This window comes from Salvelinus fontinalis, chromosome 7, assembly GCF_029448725.1.
Source record: "Salvelinus fontinalis isolate EN_2023a chromosome 7, ASM2944872v1, whole genome shotgun sequence".
Lineage (NCBI taxonomy): Eukaryota > Metazoa > Chordata > Actinopteri > Salmoniformes > Salmonidae > Salvelinus > Salvelinus fontinalis.
Window position 1 is genome coordinate 30,928,035 of NC_074671.1, and position 22,587 is coordinate 30,950,621.

The window sequence follows — 22,587 nt, forward strand, 5'->3', positions numbered from 1 at the left end:
ATAATATAGCAATAGAATCCATGCATAAAAGACAGCATGTACAAGCTCACTGCCAAGACACAGATAAAGCAAGCATAGAAGTCCCTTTCATAACCAGACTACCGTTGTACAGACATAGTAGTGATATATATCTATCTGGATGATTCTATATATATCTCTCTCTGTCTGTCCGTATCTCTGTCTGTCTGTATCTATCTATCTCTCTCTGTCTGTCTGTCCCCCCTACAGAGAAGGGGACTGGTGGGAGGCGCGCTCCATCAACACAGGGAAGAAGGGTTACATCCCCAGTAACTATGTGGCACCAGCTGACTCGATCCAGGCTGAAGAGTAAGACCCTTGTCACTCCTAACCTAACCTGATTTTAAGACTATCCACGGCTACAACAGCAAATCGAGCTAGCCTAATCACTGCAGCGTGACCATAATACCACACAGCTCTCACTGGAGGCACGTTCACTAGAAGATCTCAGAGCTTCTGCTGTTCTCCTGGGTCCATATGTATCAAATGTCTCAGAATAGGAGTGCTGATCTAAGATCAGGTTCCACCTTTCCAGGTGATCTTATCCATAGGGATCCAAGAGCGGGCACACGCACACACACAGGAAAGTTGCTAAATCAACCAAAAGTTGCTGGGGCAGCCTTAAAATGTGTCCATTGGAGCGCTGCGATTGGTTGCCCACAATTATGGGGTGGGGCTTAGTGAAGGGTCAATTGGAATCAAAACTAGCTACATATGGTAGCTAATCACTCAAAGAACTATGAATCCCGTCAGATCTGGCGCCAGGATAAAGTGACTAAGGGGGCAGTTGAAATCAGCGAGGGGGCTACATTTTTGGTGGTTTCTTGCGTTGGAATTATATTGAATTCTGCTAACATCACGCTAAACCATAACAAACAAAGTTCAAATGCAGAGATTCCTAGATCATTGAGTGCTTTTCAAGTGACCTGCTATAGATTTAGCTGTCAACCTATCTCCGCTGCGCTGTCTCAGTGTAAAATAGGGGCCTTCTAGCAGTCATAAGGACAAAGATTCAGCAGGAGGCTGTCAGGTAGAGGTGAAAATTAGTGTTGGATTTATTTACACAGCGCTGGTGTTTTCGAAGATGACGGTGATATTTGCAAATATAAATACAGTACCGGTCAAAAGTTTGGACACCTACTCATTCAATTTTTTTACATTGTAGACTAATAGTGAAGACAGAAACTATCCAAACGCACATGGAATCATGTAGTAACCAAAAAAGTGTTAACCTTTTTTAAAGCGCGAGTTCCAAATATCTCTAACCATCGCCCCTGCGTGAGTTTTTTTGTTGTTGCTCGTGATCGCAGAATGCTCTCACTGTTCCAAAATGTGATTGTTACACAACAGGACAGTTACCTGCGCTGCCCTCAAACCAAGACACGCTGCCTGCTAATTATCTAAAGGCTATGTTTCAACTTGTAATTTTCTAATTATTTTCTCAAACAACAGTTTGAATCGAGGTGTTTTCCGCCGCCTCATTAATTCACATAAGAAGTAGCCCATTTCACTGTTGCGGATCACTTATGTTTGAGGCTTTACTGAGCCGGACAAACTTCTCTCTTGAACGAGTGCCCAAGCACTTCCCTAGTGTTTCCCGAGATCAAGTATGAAGACATTGCGCATCACTAGTCAGAACAGGCCTTGCACAAACATTTTCCCCCAGCACATTTTCTGTCTGCCATCCACATTGCCTTCATGGTTGTTTTTTCTTACAAATTGGATGTGTGTGTTCCTATCAAAGTAAGTGGCTTATTTTCTGTATGTCGTGTTGTCCTTTCTGCTATAGCACACTGTATGTATGTATGTATGTATGTATGTATGTATGTATGTATGTATGGGTCATAATCTATTTACTGTTTTATTCACGTTTTCAACTACCGGTCACAAATCATGCATTCCGATTCTTGTAAAGATTGTAATGGACACACATGATGTGTGTAAAATACTTTTTTTTAATGTTGTACTGATTATGATGAGCTAATGCTAAGCTATTTATTGGCTATGTGTGGCGCCATGTTTGTTGACATCATACAATGCATTCTGGTTGTCACCTAAGCGTCTGTCAGACCAAAGATGTTATAACAAGGGGTAGTTCACTCGACTGATTTATAGTGCTTTCAAGACAACTGTGAGCTTGGAAAAATACTAGGTAAAATCATGACGTCAACGATCTTCAGGTCAGAAGGTCGGAGCGCTAGAAAGAGAGCCGAGTTTGAATTCCGAGTTGGATGACCATTCAAAACTATTTTTCCCAGTCGGAACTCATTCCCCCCCGAGTTCCCAGTTGTCTTGAATGCACTGAAGTCGGAGAATTCCCAGTTGTTTTGAACGCAGCATCAGATTGTAACTTTGGTACCTCAGGGTTGTCAGCCCAGACTGTTGCTTTCCAGGGGTTTTATTTTTATTTGGTGTATAATCTTGCCTTGTGTTTGCCACCCATTTATTGATATCCCCAATCATAGTAATATTTTCTGCACCATATCTCCCCACGATACCTTTCCCCATTTCTACACTCCATGGGCCACCACAAATTAAATGAACCTCCCCACAACCCCCGTAAAATGGTTTCATCCCTGTTTAGCTTTCGCGCTATGGTTAGGCTAGGCAGTAGGTCTGTGAGGTGAACACATTGTATTGACTTTGTGATTTGTCAAAAATGGCAAACGACTTGTCAAGTCATGTACTCCGGTTCTTGTATACATTGTAACAAGTATATTGACGATTTGTAATGTGCTGAAAAGTTGCTAAACTAAGTACAGCCATCTGAGTTCGTTTATTTGCGTCTTATAGTGAATGGCATTCTGGGATTAAGGAGTTTTCGGTTAATCCAACATAAACAAACATGGCTGCCATTATAAAGAATGTAGCTGTTGTTAGCTTAGCTGACACGCATTTATTTTCTAACAACATTACATTAGTCTCTTGTGCTCACCAGAGATGTGGTACATTGTAAACTAGTCTAGCAGTTAGGTCGCTAATTTATGTTTTGTTTTTTGTCAGCGCAACCTGTTATTTAGACTGGTTTATAGAATGTGTTTGGCTGTGGATGTGTTCCGTGTGATGCTTGGATGATGACGTTTGCATTTAAGACCTTTTTGTTTTCCCTCAGTACAAAAACATATTTAGATGCTGTTCAGACAACAATGATGTTAAGATGCGTTTGTTGCATCATATGTTCTGTTGCTACTGTTCCAATCACATATTTGAGATTGTACGCTGCAGGAGCCACACAACAATGATCACAAATATGTGATCGTACGCGTCAATGGGTTAAACAAATCAAAATGTGTTTATTTTAGATTATTCAAAATAGCCACCCTTTGCCTTGATGACAGCTTTGCACACTCCTGGCATTCTCTCAACCAGCTTCATGAGGAATGCTTTTTCAACAGTCTTGAAGTAGTTCCCACATATGCTGAGCACTTGTTGGCTGCTTTTCCTTCACTCTGCAGTCCAACTCATCCCAAACCATCTCTATTGGTTTGAAGTCGAGTGATTGTGGCCAGGTCATCTGATGCAGCACTCCATCACTCTCCATGGTCAAATAACCAGCCTGGGGGTGTGTTTTTGGTCATTGTCCTGTTGAAAAACAAATGATAGTCCCACTAAGCGCAAACAAGGTGGGATGGCGTATCGCTGCAGAATGCTGTGGTAGCCATGCTGGTTAAGTGTGCCTTGAATTATAAAATCAGTCACCAGCAAAACACTATCACACCTCCTCCATGCTTCATAGTGGGAACCACACATGCAGAGATTATCCATTCACCTACTCTGCGTCTCACAAAAAGACAGCGGTTGGAACCAAAAATCTCAAATTCGGACTCATCAGACCAAAGTGCATATTTCTACCGGTCTAATGTCCATTGCTCTGGTTTCTTGACCCAAGCAAGTCTCTTATTTTTATTGGTGTCCTTTTGTAGTGGTTTCTTTGCAACAATTTGACCATGAAGGCCTGATTCATGCAGTCTCCTCTGAATGGGAAGAGTTGGTTGAGATGTGTCTGTTAGTCTAACTCTGCAAAGCATTTATTTGGGCTGCAATCTGAGGTGCAGTTAATGAACTTAGCCTCTGCAGCAGAGGTAACTTGTTCTTCCTTTCCTGTGGCGGTCCTCATGAGAGCCAGTTCCATCATAGCGCTTGATGTTTTTTGCGACTGCACTTGAAGAAACGTTCAAAGTTCTTGACATTTTACAAATTGACTGACCTTTATGTCGTTTCCCTTTGTTTATTTGAGCTGTTCTTGTCATAATATGGACTTGGTATTTTACCAAATAGGGCTATCTTCTGTATACCACGCCTACCTTTTCACAACATAACTGATTGGCTCAAACGCATTAAGAAGGGAAGACATTACAACAAATTAACTTTTAACAAGGCACACCTGTTAATTGAAATGCATTCCAGGTGATTACCTCATGAAGCTGGTTGAGAGAATGCAACGTGTGCAAAGCTGTCATCATGGCAAAGGGTGGATACTATGAAGAATCTCAAATATGTTTTGATTTAACACTTGTGTTATTTCATAGTTTTGATGTCTTCGCTATTATTCTACAATGTAGAAAATAGTTTAAAAAAATAAAGAAAAACCCTTGAATGAGTAGGTGTGTCCGAACATTTGACTGGTACTGCTTGTGTGTTTGATATATATTTAAGTTCTGACTTAAATGTCAGCATTCAAAAGAAAAAGCCTTGCATCAGGCAAAACCCATCTTAACCAATAAAGCACAGGTTGGGTCTGCCAAGCTAAGATGCAGCCTTCCTTTGAGTTACACAAAAGTGAACTAACTACAACATCTCCAAACGGGCACTTAAATACATTTAGCTACACCTTTTCTTGGCGCACAGGCCAGGTATATCTATTAACGCTAAAAAGAGAAACCAGACATATGCTATCCAAACAAAGACAACAAAGAAAGAAATTGACAGTAAACTGATAAATGCAATTAAATAAACCAAAAGTCTTCACCACAAGTGTTTCGCAGTTTGTGAGCTCTCCAAACAACATTTCCACTTGGAGAATAGTATGAGTAGACATCAAACATTCTAAATGGGTGGGGGAATATGTTGGGATTATTACTGATGAATACATTGTTTATTTCACAAGGCATTGATCAACTTTGACAGACAATTGACTCAATGAAAGACATAGTGCGCGATAGTGTCAGTGCGCAATAGTGGAGAGAGATGTGCCTATAGCGCGTCTCCGCCATGCACGCACCCCCCCCCCCCCCCTTTATTCTGGTCTCGACATTTAAACTGATGCTCGAGACACGTACCTCACACACAAGCAGTAACCTCAAACATTGTCAGGACGTAGCAGTCCTCATTTTCCCCTCAACTGAAATTAGCATGATTTAGTATTTCTAACCCCCCCCCTTAAGTGCACACACTACCCGAACTAATGGACATGTGACAGCAAGGCGGGATGGCACTTTCTAAAACGAGCACTGGGTACATGATGCATATTCCCCCGCCAAATAAAGGAGCGTCATAGCAGTTAGCCTGAGGTAAATTAACACTTTGCCCAGGCCCTAAACACTGTCCTCTAACCTCTTGGCGATGCGGGGGCACCAACTTCCCAAATGGGCCTTTGCTGAAGCTTGTAAGGGGAGAATTATATCCTGAATGATTCATAGTGGACACTGGGGTTGTCTCCATACCTCCAGCGGTGACACAACGTCCGTGACACAACCAGGAACATTTTGCTGTGCAGTCATTTTCTCTCCAAGCCCAGGGAAAGGGTCAGAGCACACCCTCTCCTCTCCAGGCTCCAGAAAAGAGCTCGGTCATAATCAAATCCGTATCAGTCAATGTCGGATGAAAACCTCACACACCCCATCATAGGGCAGATACTCTCGCAGAGAGCCCCCCCCCCCCCTGATAGGAACAACGGAGGAGGAGACAGTTCGGCCTCCAACACGACGTCCTCACCATGGCCCGACTGGTAAACTCGACCCCGCCCTTATAGATCTAAGTCAAATATGACAGGCGGAGGCGTGTCACGTTGTTCATTTAGCCTACCACAGAGATGAGAAGTGTTTGTTTTTCCCCCAGCTTTTTATTAAAACACAAAGGAGTCATACCTAACTGCCCCAGTGGCTTTCCATAGCCCCCCTTCACACACCGCGGCACGCTCTGTCCATTGTGCTGATACAGCGGAGATACAGATTTTTTTTCACTCAAATCATTTTGCTGTTTTTATATAGGGACATTGAACTAAAACTAAGGGGTACAAGTTTGAACTGAGGGAGGCTTAGGCTTCCTCGTGGAGCCGGGTACTATCCCACCTCGTGCAGCAACAGTGTCTGGGGCCTGTCTGCACTGTGAGTGAAGCGCTGAAAGATTCATTTTTGAAGCGCACAGGCATCGAAGTCTACTGAAGTGCAACTTTGTCCTTGTGTTTCTTGGCTATTTAGGCTACGTCGTTTTGTTCACACGCTAGGTTGTTTTTAGTTTGAACTTGCTCAACTGCTAGTGAAGAGACCTCACAGACAGACATGTGAGCCTGCATGCCATGCGAGTGCCCTGTTGCCACGCCAACCTGCCGCCCTTAAAGGGGCAGCTGAACATTTGTCTCCCCTAAGTAACTCAAATATTTGAGGAGGCATTGGGCTTGAACACAACTTTTTTATTTATAAACTTTTAATAATTTCTTAACTCTTCCTAAAATACTTTCATTGTGCTCTTACATTTCTTTGTGTTCCTACATTTTTCAACTTAGGAGCACATGTACTCTGTGTAGAGCCCTGCACTTCATACATATGGCCACAGGGGGTTTCAGCCACCATCTCCTATATGAGCCTAGAGGTTTATGATCGTTTATGCAAGGAAATTGAATGTCATCCTGTTTGTTAGATTGACCCCTGATGGACTCAAATGCTTTATTTCCTCTCGTTGTGTATTTGAAGTTAGATTTTTCCAACCACGGAAATGATACCTGCTAGTATTGATTCAAGTAAAGTTCATAGTAACATAAGCTGGTATTGATGTAAATGTGTGTCCTACCATAGAAATAGAATGGTGTGCTAGTTCTCGAACACAAAATGCTCTTCAAATACTTGGAGCGGCTGGGGATTCTCAAGGACAGATTTGGGAAACTGCTGCACTGCAACATTTTCCATAGGCACTACTCATTCTATGTCTGTGTCCTTCCTCAGGTGGTACTTTGGTAAAATGGGACGTAAAGATGCTGAGAGGCTGCTGTTGAATGCAGGCAACAACCGGGGCACCTTCCTGGTGCGAGAGAGTGAAACTACTAAAGGTGAAGACGATTAGCGTGAGAACGTGCACGGGCTGCATCTCTAGTTACACTCCATTTCTCATGTAGTGCACTACTTTTGTGTTGACCGGGGTCCGTATGTTCCAAGCATCTCCGAGTATGACTGCTGATTTTTAAGGATCAGTTTAGCCTTTGAGATCACACTGAATAAGACTACATGGACAAGTGGGAACTGATCGTAGGTCAGCACTCTGACCCGCTTTGTGAATACTGGCCCTGAAGTCATATGGTACCCTAAGACAAAGTCGTGCACTATAATGGGGAATATGGAGTCATTTGAGAAATAGCCAGTGACACTCACATTTCCATGAATAAAGCCTAGGTCTTAATACTGTTGCTTGGATGGACGAAGAATCTGGTCATTGTCTCCAGGTGCTTACTCCCTGTCCATACGAGACTGGGACGATGCCAAAGGCGACAATGTGAAACACTACAAGATCCGCAAACTTGACAACGGGGGTTACTACATCACCACACGCGCCCAGTTTGACACGCTGCAGAAACTGGTCAAACACTACACAGGTATGTTTTCTACCTTCTTTTATTGATGGTCTCTCGATCTCTCTAGCACTCACTTTCTCTCTCAAACTCACTCTTTAGCAGGCCTGCTACACTGGAAACGTAACCTTGCTGAGTGTGAGATGCTCCTATTCATTTCTATGGAACCTGGACCTAAGCAGCGCGGCTCAGCGAGAGGCTTGCACTGCTCAGCGTAAAATGACACTGGTTCTATTTTCAAGAGTTTGACGGGTAGCTCACGCAAGAGAACACTTGACAAAGTGGCTTACATTCTGTTTGCGCTGGCAAAATGTCTCAGTTAAAACCTGTTTTTCCCAACACCCCAGTGTAGCTCCCCAGTAACTTTCTTATTCACAGCTTCCTCCCGTTCTCCAAGTGCAGTTTATGATCAAAAATCCACATTCATTCACTGCGGTCTCTCACATCTGTGCTTCTGTAGTAGCAGGCTTACCTGTAATTGACCCTGTGATTTCCCCAGCTAGATGAATGGCTCTCAGATTGAATATTTAATAAAGACCTTCCATAAGTGCCTCCCCTTCAGCAGAAGGAGAGAGGTTAAAACTCTGGGAGAGCCCACTTTACGTCTCCGTCCCAAATGGCACCCTGCTCCCTACATAAAAAAAAGCATTGCACCATATAGGGAATAGGGTGGCATTTGGGGCAAAGAAAACCTCGCTCTGGTGCACTATAAAAGCAAGAGGTCCCGGTCGTATTAAATCATCCAATTCTCATTCATATTTAGCTCTGTTATTATAGGCATGTCTAAATTCAGCCGCATCGCATGTCTGACAGGCAAACTTGAAGTGTTGTGTGAAATGTCCCCTTTTTAAGCTTCGCTGGGTTTCCCTCGTACTTTACTGCTGGGATTCATAAGAAGCCCTACATGTTTGTTTGTGCCCCCCACGCAGAGCATGCAGACGGTCTGTGCTACCGGCTGACCACGGTGTGCCCCACGGTGAAGCCCCAGACCCAGGGACTGGCCAAGGATGCCTGGGAGATCCCCCGGGAGTCCCTACGCCTGGAGCTCAAACTGGGCCAGGGATGCTTCGGAGAGGTCTGGATGGGTAAGACCAAATACTGTTTAGACACAGACGGGCGCGCACACACACAAAGAACAAATATGCGCGCCCCCACACACTCTGGATGGTCTGAACAGACAGGAAATATACTACACTATTTTTATCCCAGGCCAGGGAATCTTTCACTTCCTTCAGATGCTTCTTCCGTTTATCTTTATCTCCGGAGGAAGTAGCATTCTCTCTTTCAGAGAGAGACACAAGTCCATCCAGCCACAGCTCATAACTACATGTGTTCATGTACCCAAATACACCCGTACTGTATTATGTCAGGTTGCATCCCAAATGGCACCCTATTCCTTATGTAGTGCACTACTTTTGACCGGGCTGTGGAGGGAATATGGTGCCATTTGGGACTCTATTTGGGACTCTATAAAACTACTATTTGTTTACTCCTGTTTTTACACCATTGTCTTGCTTCTTCAGTAAGCAGCAGCATGACCCGGTTCGTTCTACTTCTGTAATTCTATTCAGGCACGTGGAACGGCACCACCAAGGTGGCCATTAAGACCCTGAAGCCAGGCACCATGTCCCCCGAGGCCTTCCTCCAGGAGGCCCAGATCATGAAGAAGCTGAGACACGACAAGCTGGTGCCCCTCTACGCCGTGGTGTCTGAGGAACCCATCTACATCGTCACTGAGTACATGGCCAAAGGTGTGTGTGGATACAGTGCATTTGGAAAGTATTCAGACCCATTGACTTTTTCCACATTTTGTTACATTACAGCTTATTCTAAAATGTGTTAAATCGGTGGAGGTGTTTTTCATCAATCTACACACAATACCCCATAATGAGAAAGCAAAAACAGGTTTTTAAAAATGTTGGGAAATTTATTAAAAAATAAATGCAAAAAATGAAATATCAGTGAAATATAAAAACCTGTTTTTGCATTGTCATTATGGGGTATTGCGTGTAGATTGACAAAGCGAAAATAGTTTTTAGATTTTTTTGTGCAAATTTATTACAAATAAAAACATACCTTATTTACATAAGTATTCAGACCCTTTGCTATGATACTCAAAATTGAGCTCGGGTGCATCCTGTTTCCATTAATCATCCTTGAGATGTTTCTACAACTTGATTGGAGTCCACCTATGTTAGATTCAATTGATTGGACATGATTAGGAAAGGCGCACACCTGTCTATATAAGATCCCACAGTTGACAGTGCATGTCAGAGCAAAAACCAAGCCATGAGGTTAAAGGAATTGTCCGTAGAGCTACGAGACAGGATTGTGTCGAGGCACAGATCGGGGGAAGGGTACCCCAAAAAATTCTGCAGCATTGAACGTCCCCAAGAACACAGTGGCCTCCATTCTTAAATGAAAGAAGTTTGGAACCTCATTCTAGAGCTGGCCGCCCGGGGAAACTGAGCAATCAGGGGAGAAGGGCCTTGGTCAAGTCACCCTGATAGAGCTCCAGAGTTCCTCTGTGGAGATGGGAGAACCTTTCAGAAGGACAACCATCTCTGCAGAGTGGCCAGATGGAAGCCACTCCTCAGCAAAAGTCTAGTCAGGAACGAGGGAAAGATTAACAGAACAAAGTACAGAGAGATCCTTGATGAAAATCTGCTCCAGAGTGCTCAGGACCTCAGACTGGGGCGAAGGTTCACCTTCCAAAAGGACAACGTCTTGGCTGTGTGCTTAGGGTCAATGCAGGAGTGGCTTTGGGACAAGTCTCTGAATGTCCTTGAGTGGCCCAGCCAGAGCCCGAACTTGAACCCGATCAAACATCTCTGGAGAGACCTGAAAATAGCTGTGTGGCGACGCTCCACATCCAATCTGACAGAGCTTGAGAGGATCTGCAGAGAAGAAAGGGAGAAACTCCCCATATACAGGTGTACCAAGCTTGAAGCGTCATACTCAAGAAGACTCGAGGCTATAATCGCTGCCGAAGGTGCTTCAACAAAGTTCTGAGTAAAGGGTCTGATTACTTATGTACATTTTATGTTTGTTGTTTTTGTCTTTCTACTTGCAAACATAAAAAAAAACAGTTTTTGCTTTGTCATTATGGGTATATTGTGTGTAGATTGATGAGGGGGAGGAGCAATTTAATCAATTTTAGAAAAAGGCTGTAACGTAACAAAATGAGGGAAAAGTCAAGGTCTGAATACTTTCCTCTACAGACACAGATAAACACAGCCTCTCCTTCGCCAGTCCAGATGCGGTGACGTATGCGGCTGGCAGCATGATGTTGACATAGATTCCACATGGCTGATTAGATGTGTAATTAAAACATTATAGCTGGAGTCTCTCTCCAGAAGGGTCCCATACACACATGCCTGGGGGAGGTGATTAGCTGGCTGGCTCAGCTGGACCTTGTTATACGTGTGTGATGGAGTTGGAGAACTTGGTAATTTATTAAACGTAGGGAACGTTGGCCACATGCCAGAGATTTTGATGTTAGTAGTTGCACGACGTCGAAGGTTGTTCAGGCGCGGAATTGACGAGATGTTTTGAAATCCAAACTTTTAGATATCACGCCACAACACACACGTCGTCCTATCGGAATGTATACAGGACAATTTCCTTAAAGGACCACATTTAAAATGTATGGCCGTTTTTAATTAACAGTCTGAAAGTCCTTGGGAATCCCATGTGGGGTTTTATAAGGCCCGAAGCAGAGATATATTTAATTGAAAACTGCAGCAGTTTGTGGGAAGCTTTCATCTTTCTCAGCTGCAATGCGTCACCCTGTTTCTTTTTTATTAGTGATTGAATGCTGATGACTAATCCCTCTTTTAAATGGACTCAGTGACCCCTGTGTATATATGTATAAATGCACCAGAGGAACGTGTGTGTGTGTGTTTCTATCCCCTTGGTATCCCCTTGATTCTAATCTTGGTTCAGGGGTCAATTAAAAGGACAATGTCCCTCTCTCACACTGAGGAAATGGCGCCGTCTACGCCCCAAATGGCACCCTATTCCCTATATAGTCTGCTACTTTTTCACCAGGGTCCCATAAGGGCTCTGGTCAAAAGTAGTGCACTATATAGGGAATAGGGTGCCATTTGGGGGCACGCACTAGATGTCATTAGGAGCCGTGTACCGAACATAGACACAAGCTGCTAGCTTCATCAGTACCAAGGGAAGGATCATGAATATTTTAAGAAGGCGTATTTTAAGAAGTCTTCAGTCTCACTATTTCTATGGTGGTATTTCTCCGTTGCAACATTTAGCCGCAGTCTCTCTGGTACTGTAACTGTCGCGTTTTGCTGATGTTTGTTTTTGTAGGAAGTTTGCTGGACTTCCTAAAGGAGGGAGACGGTAAATTCCTCAAGCTTCCCTTGCTGGTGGATATGGCAGCACAGGTAAGTCCAAAGTCAACCTCTCAGTAAACATTGACATTTCTACATATGTAGCTAGTAGCTACCATGTATGTTTCCAAGTGTCTCGCCCTTTAGTGTTTCTACCTAAGGATAGGTTTGAGCTGTTTTTAATGCCCGTAGTACACTGTTGCACAAGAAAACCGATTTAGTGCACTCTTCTTTCGCATCCATCACCAGCATTCTCCCTCCTGTTTGTAAGGTTGCATCCCAAAAGAGCCCTGGTCAAAGGGAGTGCACTAAATAGGGAATAGGGTGCCATTTGGGACTTACACAAGACCAACGGCTCTGCTCTCGAGTGGATCACATCAATTATTAACCCGAGCCTCTGTGATCAAACGGCGTGTTAAATTAATCTGCTTGTGTTCTCAGATCGCTGACGGTATGGCTTTCATCGAGAGGATGAACTACATCCACAGGGACCTGCGCGCCGCTAACATCCTGGTCGGGGACAACCTGGTGTGCAAGATCGCCGACTTCGGTCTGGCTAGGCTGATCGAGGACAACGAGTACACGGCTAGGCAAGGTTAGTAGAGCACCGAGACAGAGGGACTTAGAATCCCAGTTGTTGGAGGTGTGTATGGGTGGAAAGAGGATAGGCAAGGGGTAGGGAAAGGGGATACCTAGCCAGTTGCACAATTGAATGCTTTCAACCCTAAATGTGTCTTCCGCATTTAACACAACCCCTCTCTGAATCAGAGAGGAGCCCGGGGAACAGTTGTTGTTTGGGATGAACTGCCTTGCTCAAGGGCAGAACGGCAGATTTTTCCACCTTTGCCGGCTCTGGGATTTGAACCAGCGACCTTACGGTTACTGGCCTAACGTTGGTAACAGCTAGGTCCTGAGACAGACAGACAGGGGCTTAGAACTCTATGGTTGCATCCCAATAATCTCCTTTCTCCCGACGTGTTCCTTACTTGTTCACCTCCCGTCATGGATTTGAAATGACTTGTATATTATTGTGTTATTATGAATATACTATTAATATATGGAACCTTCATCTACCCCATGCCTACACCACTACAATGCTTTTACATTTGTGGGTAGTAGTCAACGAGTGCACACTTCAGCAAAAAGGAGAGATTACGGGGACACGGCTTAATGTCACAGTCATTTGAGATGTATATGGGGTGGGGGAAGAGGGGGGGGGGGGGGGACGGAAGTGTGAGGTCACTGGCGTAGAGTAAACCCTGTGGTTTCCTACCATGGTAAGTTCAGCTAATAGCGGAAAGCAGATGCTCAAATTTACTCTGATTAGTTGCGGTGAGTAAACTCTGACTCTCAAGCTGCCTGCTGCTTAACCATTTAAGACCAATGGTTTGAGCAGAGAAACAGGCGTCCCTGACAATAACTCTTTTTCCCACTCAACACTAGTCTTAAACCTTTTGGAATGTGACTTTTTTTGACCCTGCAATTCGCCCACAAGAATCTGTCTTTATTGACAATGTAGTATCTTAGTTCAATCAGTTTCCTTTGCAATTAGATCTGACTTAAACCATTTTTAAAAAATCAAGTATGATCCTTTAAAGAAAAAAAAATGATTTTTTTTTTGTTCCAGAGGTCAGTAGTGTAATTGTCATGGCTGACTGAAACATGAACTTTGATATGGGTCAATTCTCAGTGGTTCTATTATGACTCTAGGCTCCATAATGACACCTAGTGGAAGTTAATGATCTGTCTCTCTTCTTTCTCTCTCTCGGTCTCTCCCTCTCTCTCCCCTCTCTTCTTTGTCTCTGCCCATCTCTTCCCCTCCTGCTCCTGGTTTGTAGGGGCCAAGTTCCCCATCAAGTGGACGGCTCCTGAGGCCGCCCTGTACGGCCGCTTCACCATCAAGTCAGACGGCTGGTCCTTCGGCATCTTACTTACTGAACTGGTCACTAAGGGCAGGGTGCCCTACCCAGGTGAGAACACAGACAAAACAATGTTTGAGTCCCACATGGGCCCCCTATTCCCTATATCCCTCAAACTCAACTCTGGACCTCCAAGCCAGTTCCACTGTGTTCTTTCATTGTTCCCCTCCAATCAGGGACTAACTTAGACCCAGGACACCAGGTGGGTGCAATTAATTATCAGGTATTACAGAAAACGAGCAGGCTCCGGACCTCGTAGGGTAAGAGTTGAATACCCCTGTCCTATATAGTGCACTTCTTTTGACCAGGGCTCACAGGGAGTGGGCACTATGTAGGGATTACAATGCCATTTGGAATGCAAATCCCATAACAACAATGGCAGTCTGAGGCTGTTTAATCTGGTTAGGATTTGTCAATTGTGTGATCTCCAAAGCCAGGGAAGTAGGAGTCTTGTGTAACCAGGAGGAGTAGTGCCAGCACAATGTAAACAAGGAAGTCTTTATAGCCTAGACTAGTTAATACTGTCCTAGGAAGTGGGCCGGCGGTGACACTGTTGTGATGGCTGTTTTTGTCTCTACGGGGTAAACACTGACTGAGGTTAGAGAAGACCATCTGGTGGGGTCTGGAGATTGAACACCACTCTTGTTTATAACCATCTGTCCCAGACTGATCGGGCTCAGGGGAGAGAGGCTGACGAGTGCTGTGAAACGCTGACACACACGCACTAGCCTTCAGGCCCCCTTTTTTTATTTATGCTTTTTTTGGTGGGGGTGTAATAGTCTAATGGAGTAATTGGGCGATTTCACAATGCACCGCCATCTCGTGACTGTGACAATGGAAATAGATCACAGACCTTGTTTTGTTGTGGATAATCTTGATTTTTATTGTGACTTGCCTCGCATGGTTTACTGCACTGTTAATGTAATGGGCACTAAACAGACTGACCCCCCCCCCCCCCCCCCCCCCCCCCTGTCTCTCTTTCTCTCGTTGTCTTATTCTCTCTCCACCCAGGCATGGTGAACAGGGAGGTCCTGGAGCAGGTGGAGCGGGGGTACCGTATGCCCTGCCCCCAGGGCTGCCCAGAGTCCCTCCACGAGATGATGAAGCTGTGCTGGAAGAAGGACCCTGACGAGAGGCCCACCTTCGAGTACATCCAGTCCTTCCTGGAGGACTACTTCACAGCCACGGAGCCACAATACCAGCCTGGGGATAACCTATAGTCAGGCCTGGCCGCAGCGCAGCCCTGGACCACTTCACCGTGCAATGTATCTCTCCACCCAGGAGGAGCAGACTTGGATACAGACGCATGGAGACGTAATTCTATGAATAATGTGCTTCAGAAAAGCCAACTGGAAGCTTGGTTATCAAGTTGCACAAACCACTGCTATTGCTGATGATCTTTATTTTTTTTTTATTTTTTTTTTCAGGTACTACATCCAGTCTTAGTTTGTATGAATTTACTATTTTTTATCCTTTTTTTTGTCCTCAATGATCATGTTCATTTTCAAAGTGACCAATCATTCAACTGTGTTAGTTGTTTTAACAAATTTGTTGCACCATGAAAATGGCACGAGAAAGCCCATCAGGTAGATGCTCTCGGAATGAGAGCTCTTCAAAATGGAGGACAAGAGAGAAGGATGTACTGTAAGGCTGCGTTTACAGATAGGCAGCCCAATTCTGATCATTTTTCCACTAATCGTATCAGATCTTTTAAAATCTTTTTCAGAGCTGATCTGATTGGGTAAAAGACCAATTAGTGAAAATACGATCAGAATTGGGCTGCCTGTGTAAACTCGAAGGCAAGTACTGTGGGAATATTTCAAATGAGAATTCAGTTCTGTGTTCATCAGTTCAACTGGAAAATGCTTTTCTTTCTACATTCATGTTTTTCTGAATGATTGACTTGAGTGGCGCGGATTAGGGACAGTTGCGTGGGTCCGTCTTGTCTGCTCATTTTCTATTTTATTTCTATTAGTTGATTTTATTCTATATAAACTAAGAATTATTCATATCATGGAAATGGTTCTAGGTTCATGTGAAGCCCTCGAGTCCTTCAATAACATACAGGACATTTCTACAACACTAAGTCCATCCTGTTATGTGTCCAAGACAGACTGTTGCCATGCCAAGTTACATTACCTCTTTAAAGATCACTACAGAGTATGACTAAACCTTGTTTCCCTTGTACTCTGATCTGGAGTCAGTTTAGCATTTTCCCTACAAATTCTTTAGGTGAGGATTACAGGAGTGGAAGCTGATCCTAGATCTGTATCTAAGGGAAACTTCACCCCGGAGCAATGTATCACTGTGAGATAGGAGAATATTCAGCTCTCACCTGGCAATGCCGACAGCCCTGTAGATCACTAAGCTACATGCCAACTCAGATTGTCTCTGCACATGTCATAGCACTACGCAACAGGATATTGAATGGAGCTAGTATAAACTAACACATCTAGGACCAGAATTAGAATTTATGGTTGCAACCATCTGATTTGGCAGTTGCATGCCAGCAAAAACTTGTACACAATTATGTTAAAAAGGATTTGGCCTTCTCTTTCACTTACATGGATAAGTCATTTACTAGACTCATCACGTGTTCTATTTTCAGACCTGAGGATGCTCGAAAAGGAAACCATTTCACCTTTATGGGAAAATATTGCCAAAGCACCTGAAAACTGTTTTTTATTTTGACTACATGTGATTTTATAGTGTGAACGGATTTCATTCAGTCAACAGTTTCAGCCTAGATACAAAGAGGATACGTTTTTATTCAGACATTTTTGTTTTTAAAGGTAGACTCAGCAAAATGACGTTGCCACGAGCAGCACCGCAGATATTACGATGAGCGAGATGCAAGCCTTCGCTCCCTCAGTCACATACAGTATATGCGCAAGGGTTCCCTTCACGCTGTTAGAGCGTGGTAGGTACGGGACCAAAACATTGGGGGAGTTTAGCCTCGCGCTTCAAAGCTCTTAGTTTTTGCGGAATTTGACCCACTATGCTGTTTATTTTGTGCACCTACATCATATCGCTGAGTCTTCCTTTAATACATTAGTCAGAACCAGTGAACGGTTAGTTATATTTTAAGACCGCAAAATGGAGGAAGGTCATTTTAATGCGTCATGTCGCATCCACAGGGGTCATTTGGCTCTTGTTTTTCTTTAAACTCATCCGTTAAGTGTTACATTTGATTATGCATACTTACACAGATGGGCAGAACATAGATTGGTCAACTGGGGTTTTAAAAAAGGGCTTTGTACAAAATCCTGATTTTATAAAAAGGACAGCAAAGACTAGAACGCGAGTTATTATAACGTTGGGGGAAAGATAAATGATGGTTTAGATACTAATCTGTGGAATTTGTACAGTTGGAAAATAAAAAAAAATCAGATTCTAATTTGTGTGGTATTCTGTATTGAATTCGTTAGATTCATTAGTTTAATACGGACAACATTTTACGAATCTCGAGCTGTCAGAAGGATTCATATTCTTGGCATGAATTGATTTTTGTCAGTTACATTGCAGCCACTATGCATGAAGTCATGTGACAATCACATTATTGCTAGGCGAAGAGGCATTTCAACCAGTCGCAGTGGGCGGGACTCCCTGTTGAAATTGCGATAGTACACAAGGCTACTTCCCCGTTCAAAAAATACAATTACAAATATTATCAAATTGACAGTCGGCGATGTCCGATTTCAAACGTATTTTGAGCAACATTGTTAATTAAGACAAAATGGTACGTGCATCAATGTAATGACTGATTTCTTGCAGAAGTTGCAGACAGAAGTTATGAATTGCTGCTGCGCTTGCTTCACGTAAAATGTTATACATAAGGTACCAACCACCAGTAGTTCTAACTATTACACAATGCAATATTACATTTGCGTCTTTCATCACCAACCTGGACTACTGTCGCCTATGTTGTCATCGAAACTTATCAAGGAATGCGAGGATATGGATTGACTTTTACTGTGGGCAGGGGCACAAATTGGTCAGATTCTTGATCCACAAACTTCACCATTTCAATACATTGAGTATTATAATTGGTTGGCTTTCTGTAACCAACAAATACATGTTATCCACAGCGTCATCTTGTGGTAATATGTGTCAAGACAATACAGGCTGGCTTTGTATTTAATAGGCACAACTAGAACAAATGCAGGCTGACGCTAGTTGTCCCAATGTCAACCTACCTGCTAGTCTGAGGATAATACTATCTACTGTTTTCAAATGAATCCCTAACGTTCACTTTTGTCCCTTCAAACTGTACTCTGAGTTCTACACACAGCCACTCCACCACAAACCATTTTTTTAATTTCACTAGGCAAGTCAGTTAAGAACAAATTCTTATTTACAATGAGTTAACTGCGTTGTTCAGGGGCAGAACATATTTTTACCTTGTCAGCTTGTAGATTTGATCTAGCAACCTTTCAGTTACTGGCCCAATGCTCTCTCCAGTAGGCTGTTTTAGTTTAATAAATTTGCAAGTGCCTTCAGAAACTATTCACACCCCTTGACTTATTCCACATTCTGTTGATGCAGCCTGAATTCAAAATGGATTAAATCAATTTCTCACTCACCCATCTACACACACAATACCCCATAATGACAGTGAAAACATGTTTTTAGAATCTTTGCAAAGGTATTCCCCGAAGCACTGGGGAATACGTCTCGATATCTTATCGGCACCGAGGGAAGGATGAAAACCACGTTAGCTTATTGCGATGCACCCCTGGCCCTTAAGGATGGCAGCTCAAATACTCAGACCAAACCGAGCTTGCACTCACTGTTAAAGCCTTTAAAGATTACCGTCTACGGTGCAATCACATGATCCACGGCAAGTCATTAAGTACTCGTTTCATTACCAACTACAAAGTTCTTGAAACTTTGGTTTAAGGAAGCAGAGGCAGTTAAGTTTATTTTTAACTAAGCAAAGAAAGTGCCAGTCTTCATTGCACAAAATATAGAGTTGATTCCATTTAGTCTTAATCTAGAATGGGATGTTACTCTAATGTTCTGCCTCAATAAAATTGTTTAATATAGAACATGTTTCCAAGGTCTGTGCCAACTAACAAGTCAACTAAATGTATAAATTCTTTATTTACAAAAATCACACAATTGAATAAAAAAAAAGGCAACAGCACCTGAATATTTAAATTGATTAAAAAGAACATCCACCCATATTAGTTAATTGAAGCCCATTTAAACTGCCATCTGCATTTTGATGGTGGGGTGGGGTTTGTAGTCAACAATCTCAAAGTCTTCTGCACGGAAGTCATCTATTTTCTCAACTGTCCGGAGGAGCTTCAGCTTGGGGAAGGGCCGAATCTCTCTCTGGAGCTGTAAGGGAGAGTCATCACGTTTAGGCTGCGGCCAGACAATGTGTCCGAAAACTATGGATTGAGACAATGGTTCTTAAAAATGGGAGTCATCCGATGACGGACAACATCAGCGCACAATATTATTACTGTAGAAAATAGTAAAAATAAAGAAAAACCCTTGAATGACTAGGTGTGTCCAAACTTTTGACTGGTACTGTATGCATGTATACGTCTCATTGGCCATAGCATTACACACATGTCACTGCAGTGTATATCTCAATGCCAAAGTTGCCCGTGTTGCTGTACCGGTCATGAACCTACCTGCACTTTGATGGGTTCGATGTGGTTGCTGTAGATGTGAGCATCTCCCAGAGTGTGCACAAAGTCCCCAGGCTAAAGGGAAAAAGGCAAGAAATCTCTTTACTACACTTCTTATTAAAAGGTTAAAAAAATCATCCTTTCTTTGAGTCAAAGGAAGGGAGGTGTTGAGAGTAGGGAGTTTAAACCAGTGTCTGGCCCACCTTGAGTCCTGTGATGTGTGCAATCATGTAGGTGAGGAGGGCGTAGCTGGCGATGTTGAAGGGGACCCCCAAGCCCATGTCCCCCGAGCGCTGGTACAGCTGGCACGACAACTCCCCGTCAATGACATAGAACTGGCACAGGGCATGGCACGGGGGCAGCGCCATCTGGGGCAGGTCTGAGAACAGCACAGGAGCGGGTGTGAGCGATACAAACCAACACTGACTTAAGTGTGGAATAAACAGTGAAGTCATTACAGCAAATGTGGTATCTAGGCCTCTGCGAAACCAGAATGGAATATTCTAGGCAAATACCCTTGGGGTTCCATGCACACATGATGATTCTCCTGTCTTCTGGATTAGTCTTGATAGTGTCAATAACCTTCTGTAGTTGGTCCACACCTTCTCCTGTGTAATCTATAAAGTGAAGCATTATGCAAGAGAATTAAGCACTACAGTTCAAATTGGTTGGATTGAAACGCTCAACATAATCCTACAACACCATATCAGTGTGATGTACCTTTGTGCATGTCGCTGTATTCTGCACCATAGTGCCGCCACTGGAAACCATACACGGGCCCCAAGTCTCCCTCCTCCCGGTCTGTAAACCCCATTTTGTCCAGGAACTGTCTCGATCCATTTGCATCCCAGATCTTCACCCCTTTCTCTGTGAGCTCCTTGGCATTTGTTGAGCCCTAAAGCGCACACGCACAGAACAAGATCTGTCAACTTCTCTGCCCGATGTATTGGTATGGCGCACCATCTAGTGGAAATAGTATGCAAGTGTGTATAGGCACTGGCACATTAAATTCAATGCATTATAACAGTGACCACGTTTACATGCACACAGTATTCCGGATAGTAGCTCATATCTCACTTAAGATCTTATTCAGGAATAGCTATTTACATGCACATTTGATATCCCGTTCACGAGTATCCGTGAATAAACAGAATATTCCTAATTGAATTTCATATGGGTAAAATGGAACAGAAAACTGAAGTATGGACACTGGCTGTAGGCCTATAACCTTTCACATGTAGGGTAATATAATATTAACTCTTGCAGAATAACGGATACAACAAATTATTCTTTTCTCAGCAACAGGAGTGGAGAAATAATATTTTTCAGCATGTCGAGAAAATGCAAAAGGGCATGTAAAGTGGTATCTTCGACACTTATGCACACAGACAGTATTTCAACCACATAAAACATGCATCCGACGAACTGAAGTCCTATCAGAAACGTACTTCATTGTTCTCAGCTTTTAATTTCCTTAAAACCGATGGCATTGGACATTTTACACAGGCCCAATCTTCCCACTGTTTTGGAGTCATTGCGTTTTCTCCCGGTTCCTAAACGAAAACGACAACTTCCCCGGTGCTAACTAGATTAATACATTCATTCTATCGATGCCTGACATTGTTTTGGTGAGCACTAGTCTTCTAGGGCAACAAGTTATGACAGAAGTTAAGCTGCATGTATTTAACTATAGTTCACAAGCAAAATGGCCTAACAAATGTAGTTAATTATTGGGGGTGAAAGTAGCCAATATGCATTAAGATCCAGTATGGAATATCAGAATAATAAATGGAATTTTTATGGTGGATCTAACTGCACATGTACTGTTTGAAGTGATTTGTTTGACAATCAGATGGAAACGTCACCAGACTGCCAACAGTCTATTATGGTGTTGTGGGATGACGTTTGAATCATGGGTGTTTGCAGGCTAGGGTGTTGTGTGACGATGGCACGATTTATGCAACCGAGCCTGCGCAGACCCCGACAAACAGTAAACCGAATAAGATTTTTTACATGCCAGTTTCCCCGTCTAAACAGCAGCATATCCTAGGCATTTTATCCTGGTTTCACATAACCGGAATTACAAGCTTTTCCGGGTTATTGTTAAGGGGATGTGTTAATATTAGCCATCTCAAAAACAGAATAATTGAGTATTCCGAATAACATCGAGATAGATGTACATGTAAACGTGGTCACTGGTGCATTCTTTCGGGGGACATGGCTTCCTTCTTACTTTGATAAACCACAGTAGTTCTTCGAGAATTCCTTTCCAGAAAACCCTTTTCGTCGTCAGCAAAGGAAACTGATCTGGAATGATAAACGGAAGAAAAAAAAAGAAAATAGCTAGTCATTTGAACAGAAGTCCCATGCAAAGCCAGTTAATGAGGTAACGTTCAACTTAGGTTGTGTAATTCCCGCCATTGCGGAAAAATTAAATGTTTTAAATCGTGCATTGACTTAACAGGCTACGCACAACTTCCCACACATGCTGAACATTCGTTAAATCGACTTACCCCGGAGACTGTATCTTGTTTGTGAACCGAAAACAGAGATGACCCCCGTTCCTGTTCGGTCTCCCTTTCGATGTCCATGTTGCAAAATGTATTCACATTGGTTCAGATACCCGCGTTCATCACAGAAGAGAGAGAACGAACTTTGTCCCACCTGACTATCCTCTTTCTTAGGCTCTTCGTTGTTACAAGGTGCCGCTGTGTGTATGTCAGAAGTAGCAGGCATTTTGTTAGTTTAACAAAAAAAAATACTGACACAATTATTGCAGTGACAGCACTGGTTGATTTCTTCAACTCCTGTGTTAAATTTAAAAATTTCCCGGTTTATTTAGTTTTTCCTCGAAGACACGCCTACATAGAAGATTC

The 22,587-nt window shown here is 43.2% G+C and overlaps 2 protein-coding genes across 4 annotated transcripts in view; one reads left to right on the top strand and one right to left on the bottom strand.

The window, feature by feature from the left end:
• Positions 1-17,466, top strand: part of LOC129859390 (tyrosine-protein kinase yes) — a 42,679-nt gene extending 25,213 nt beyond the window's left edge. For all 3 annotated transcript variants that reach the window (XM_055929125.1, XM_055929123.1, XM_055929124.1), the window contains exons 4-12: positions 229-327; positions 7,179-7,282; positions 7,673-7,822; positions 8,728-8,883; positions 9,370-9,549; positions 12,128-12,204; positions 12,592-12,745; positions 13,989-14,120; positions 15,081-17,466. In XM_055929125.1, coding sequence (XP_055785100.1) covers positions 229-327; positions 7,179-7,282; positions 7,673-7,822; positions 8,728-8,883; positions 9,370-9,549; positions 12,128-12,204; positions 12,592-12,745; positions 13,989-14,120; positions 15,081-15,289 — 1,261 coding nt within the window. In that variant the 3' untranslated portion in view covers positions 15,290-17,466. The remainder of the gene's footprint in view (positions 1-228; positions 328-7,178; positions 7,283-7,672; positions 7,823-8,727; positions 8,884-9,369; positions 9,550-12,127; positions 12,205-12,591; positions 12,746-13,988; positions 14,121-15,080) is intronic.
• A 1,687-nt stretch (positions 17,467-19,153) lies between these two features.
• On the bottom strand, positions 19,154-22,545 carry tyms (thymidylate synthetase). Its single transcript, XM_055929126.1, has 7 exons — positions 22,225-22,545; positions 21,945-22,018; positions 20,432-20,606; positions 20,227-20,328; positions 19,915-20,090; positions 19,715-19,786; positions 19,154-19,412 (listed from the first exon to the last, which is right to left on the bottom strand). The coding sequence occupies exons 1-7, from the start codon at positions 22,445-22,447 to the stop codon at positions 19,275-19,277; spliced, it is 960 nt and encodes a 319-aa protein (XP_055785101.1). The 5' UTR covers positions 22,448-22,545; the 3' UTR covers positions 19,154-19,274.
• Between the last annotated feature and the right edge of the window lie 42 nt (positions 22,546-22,587).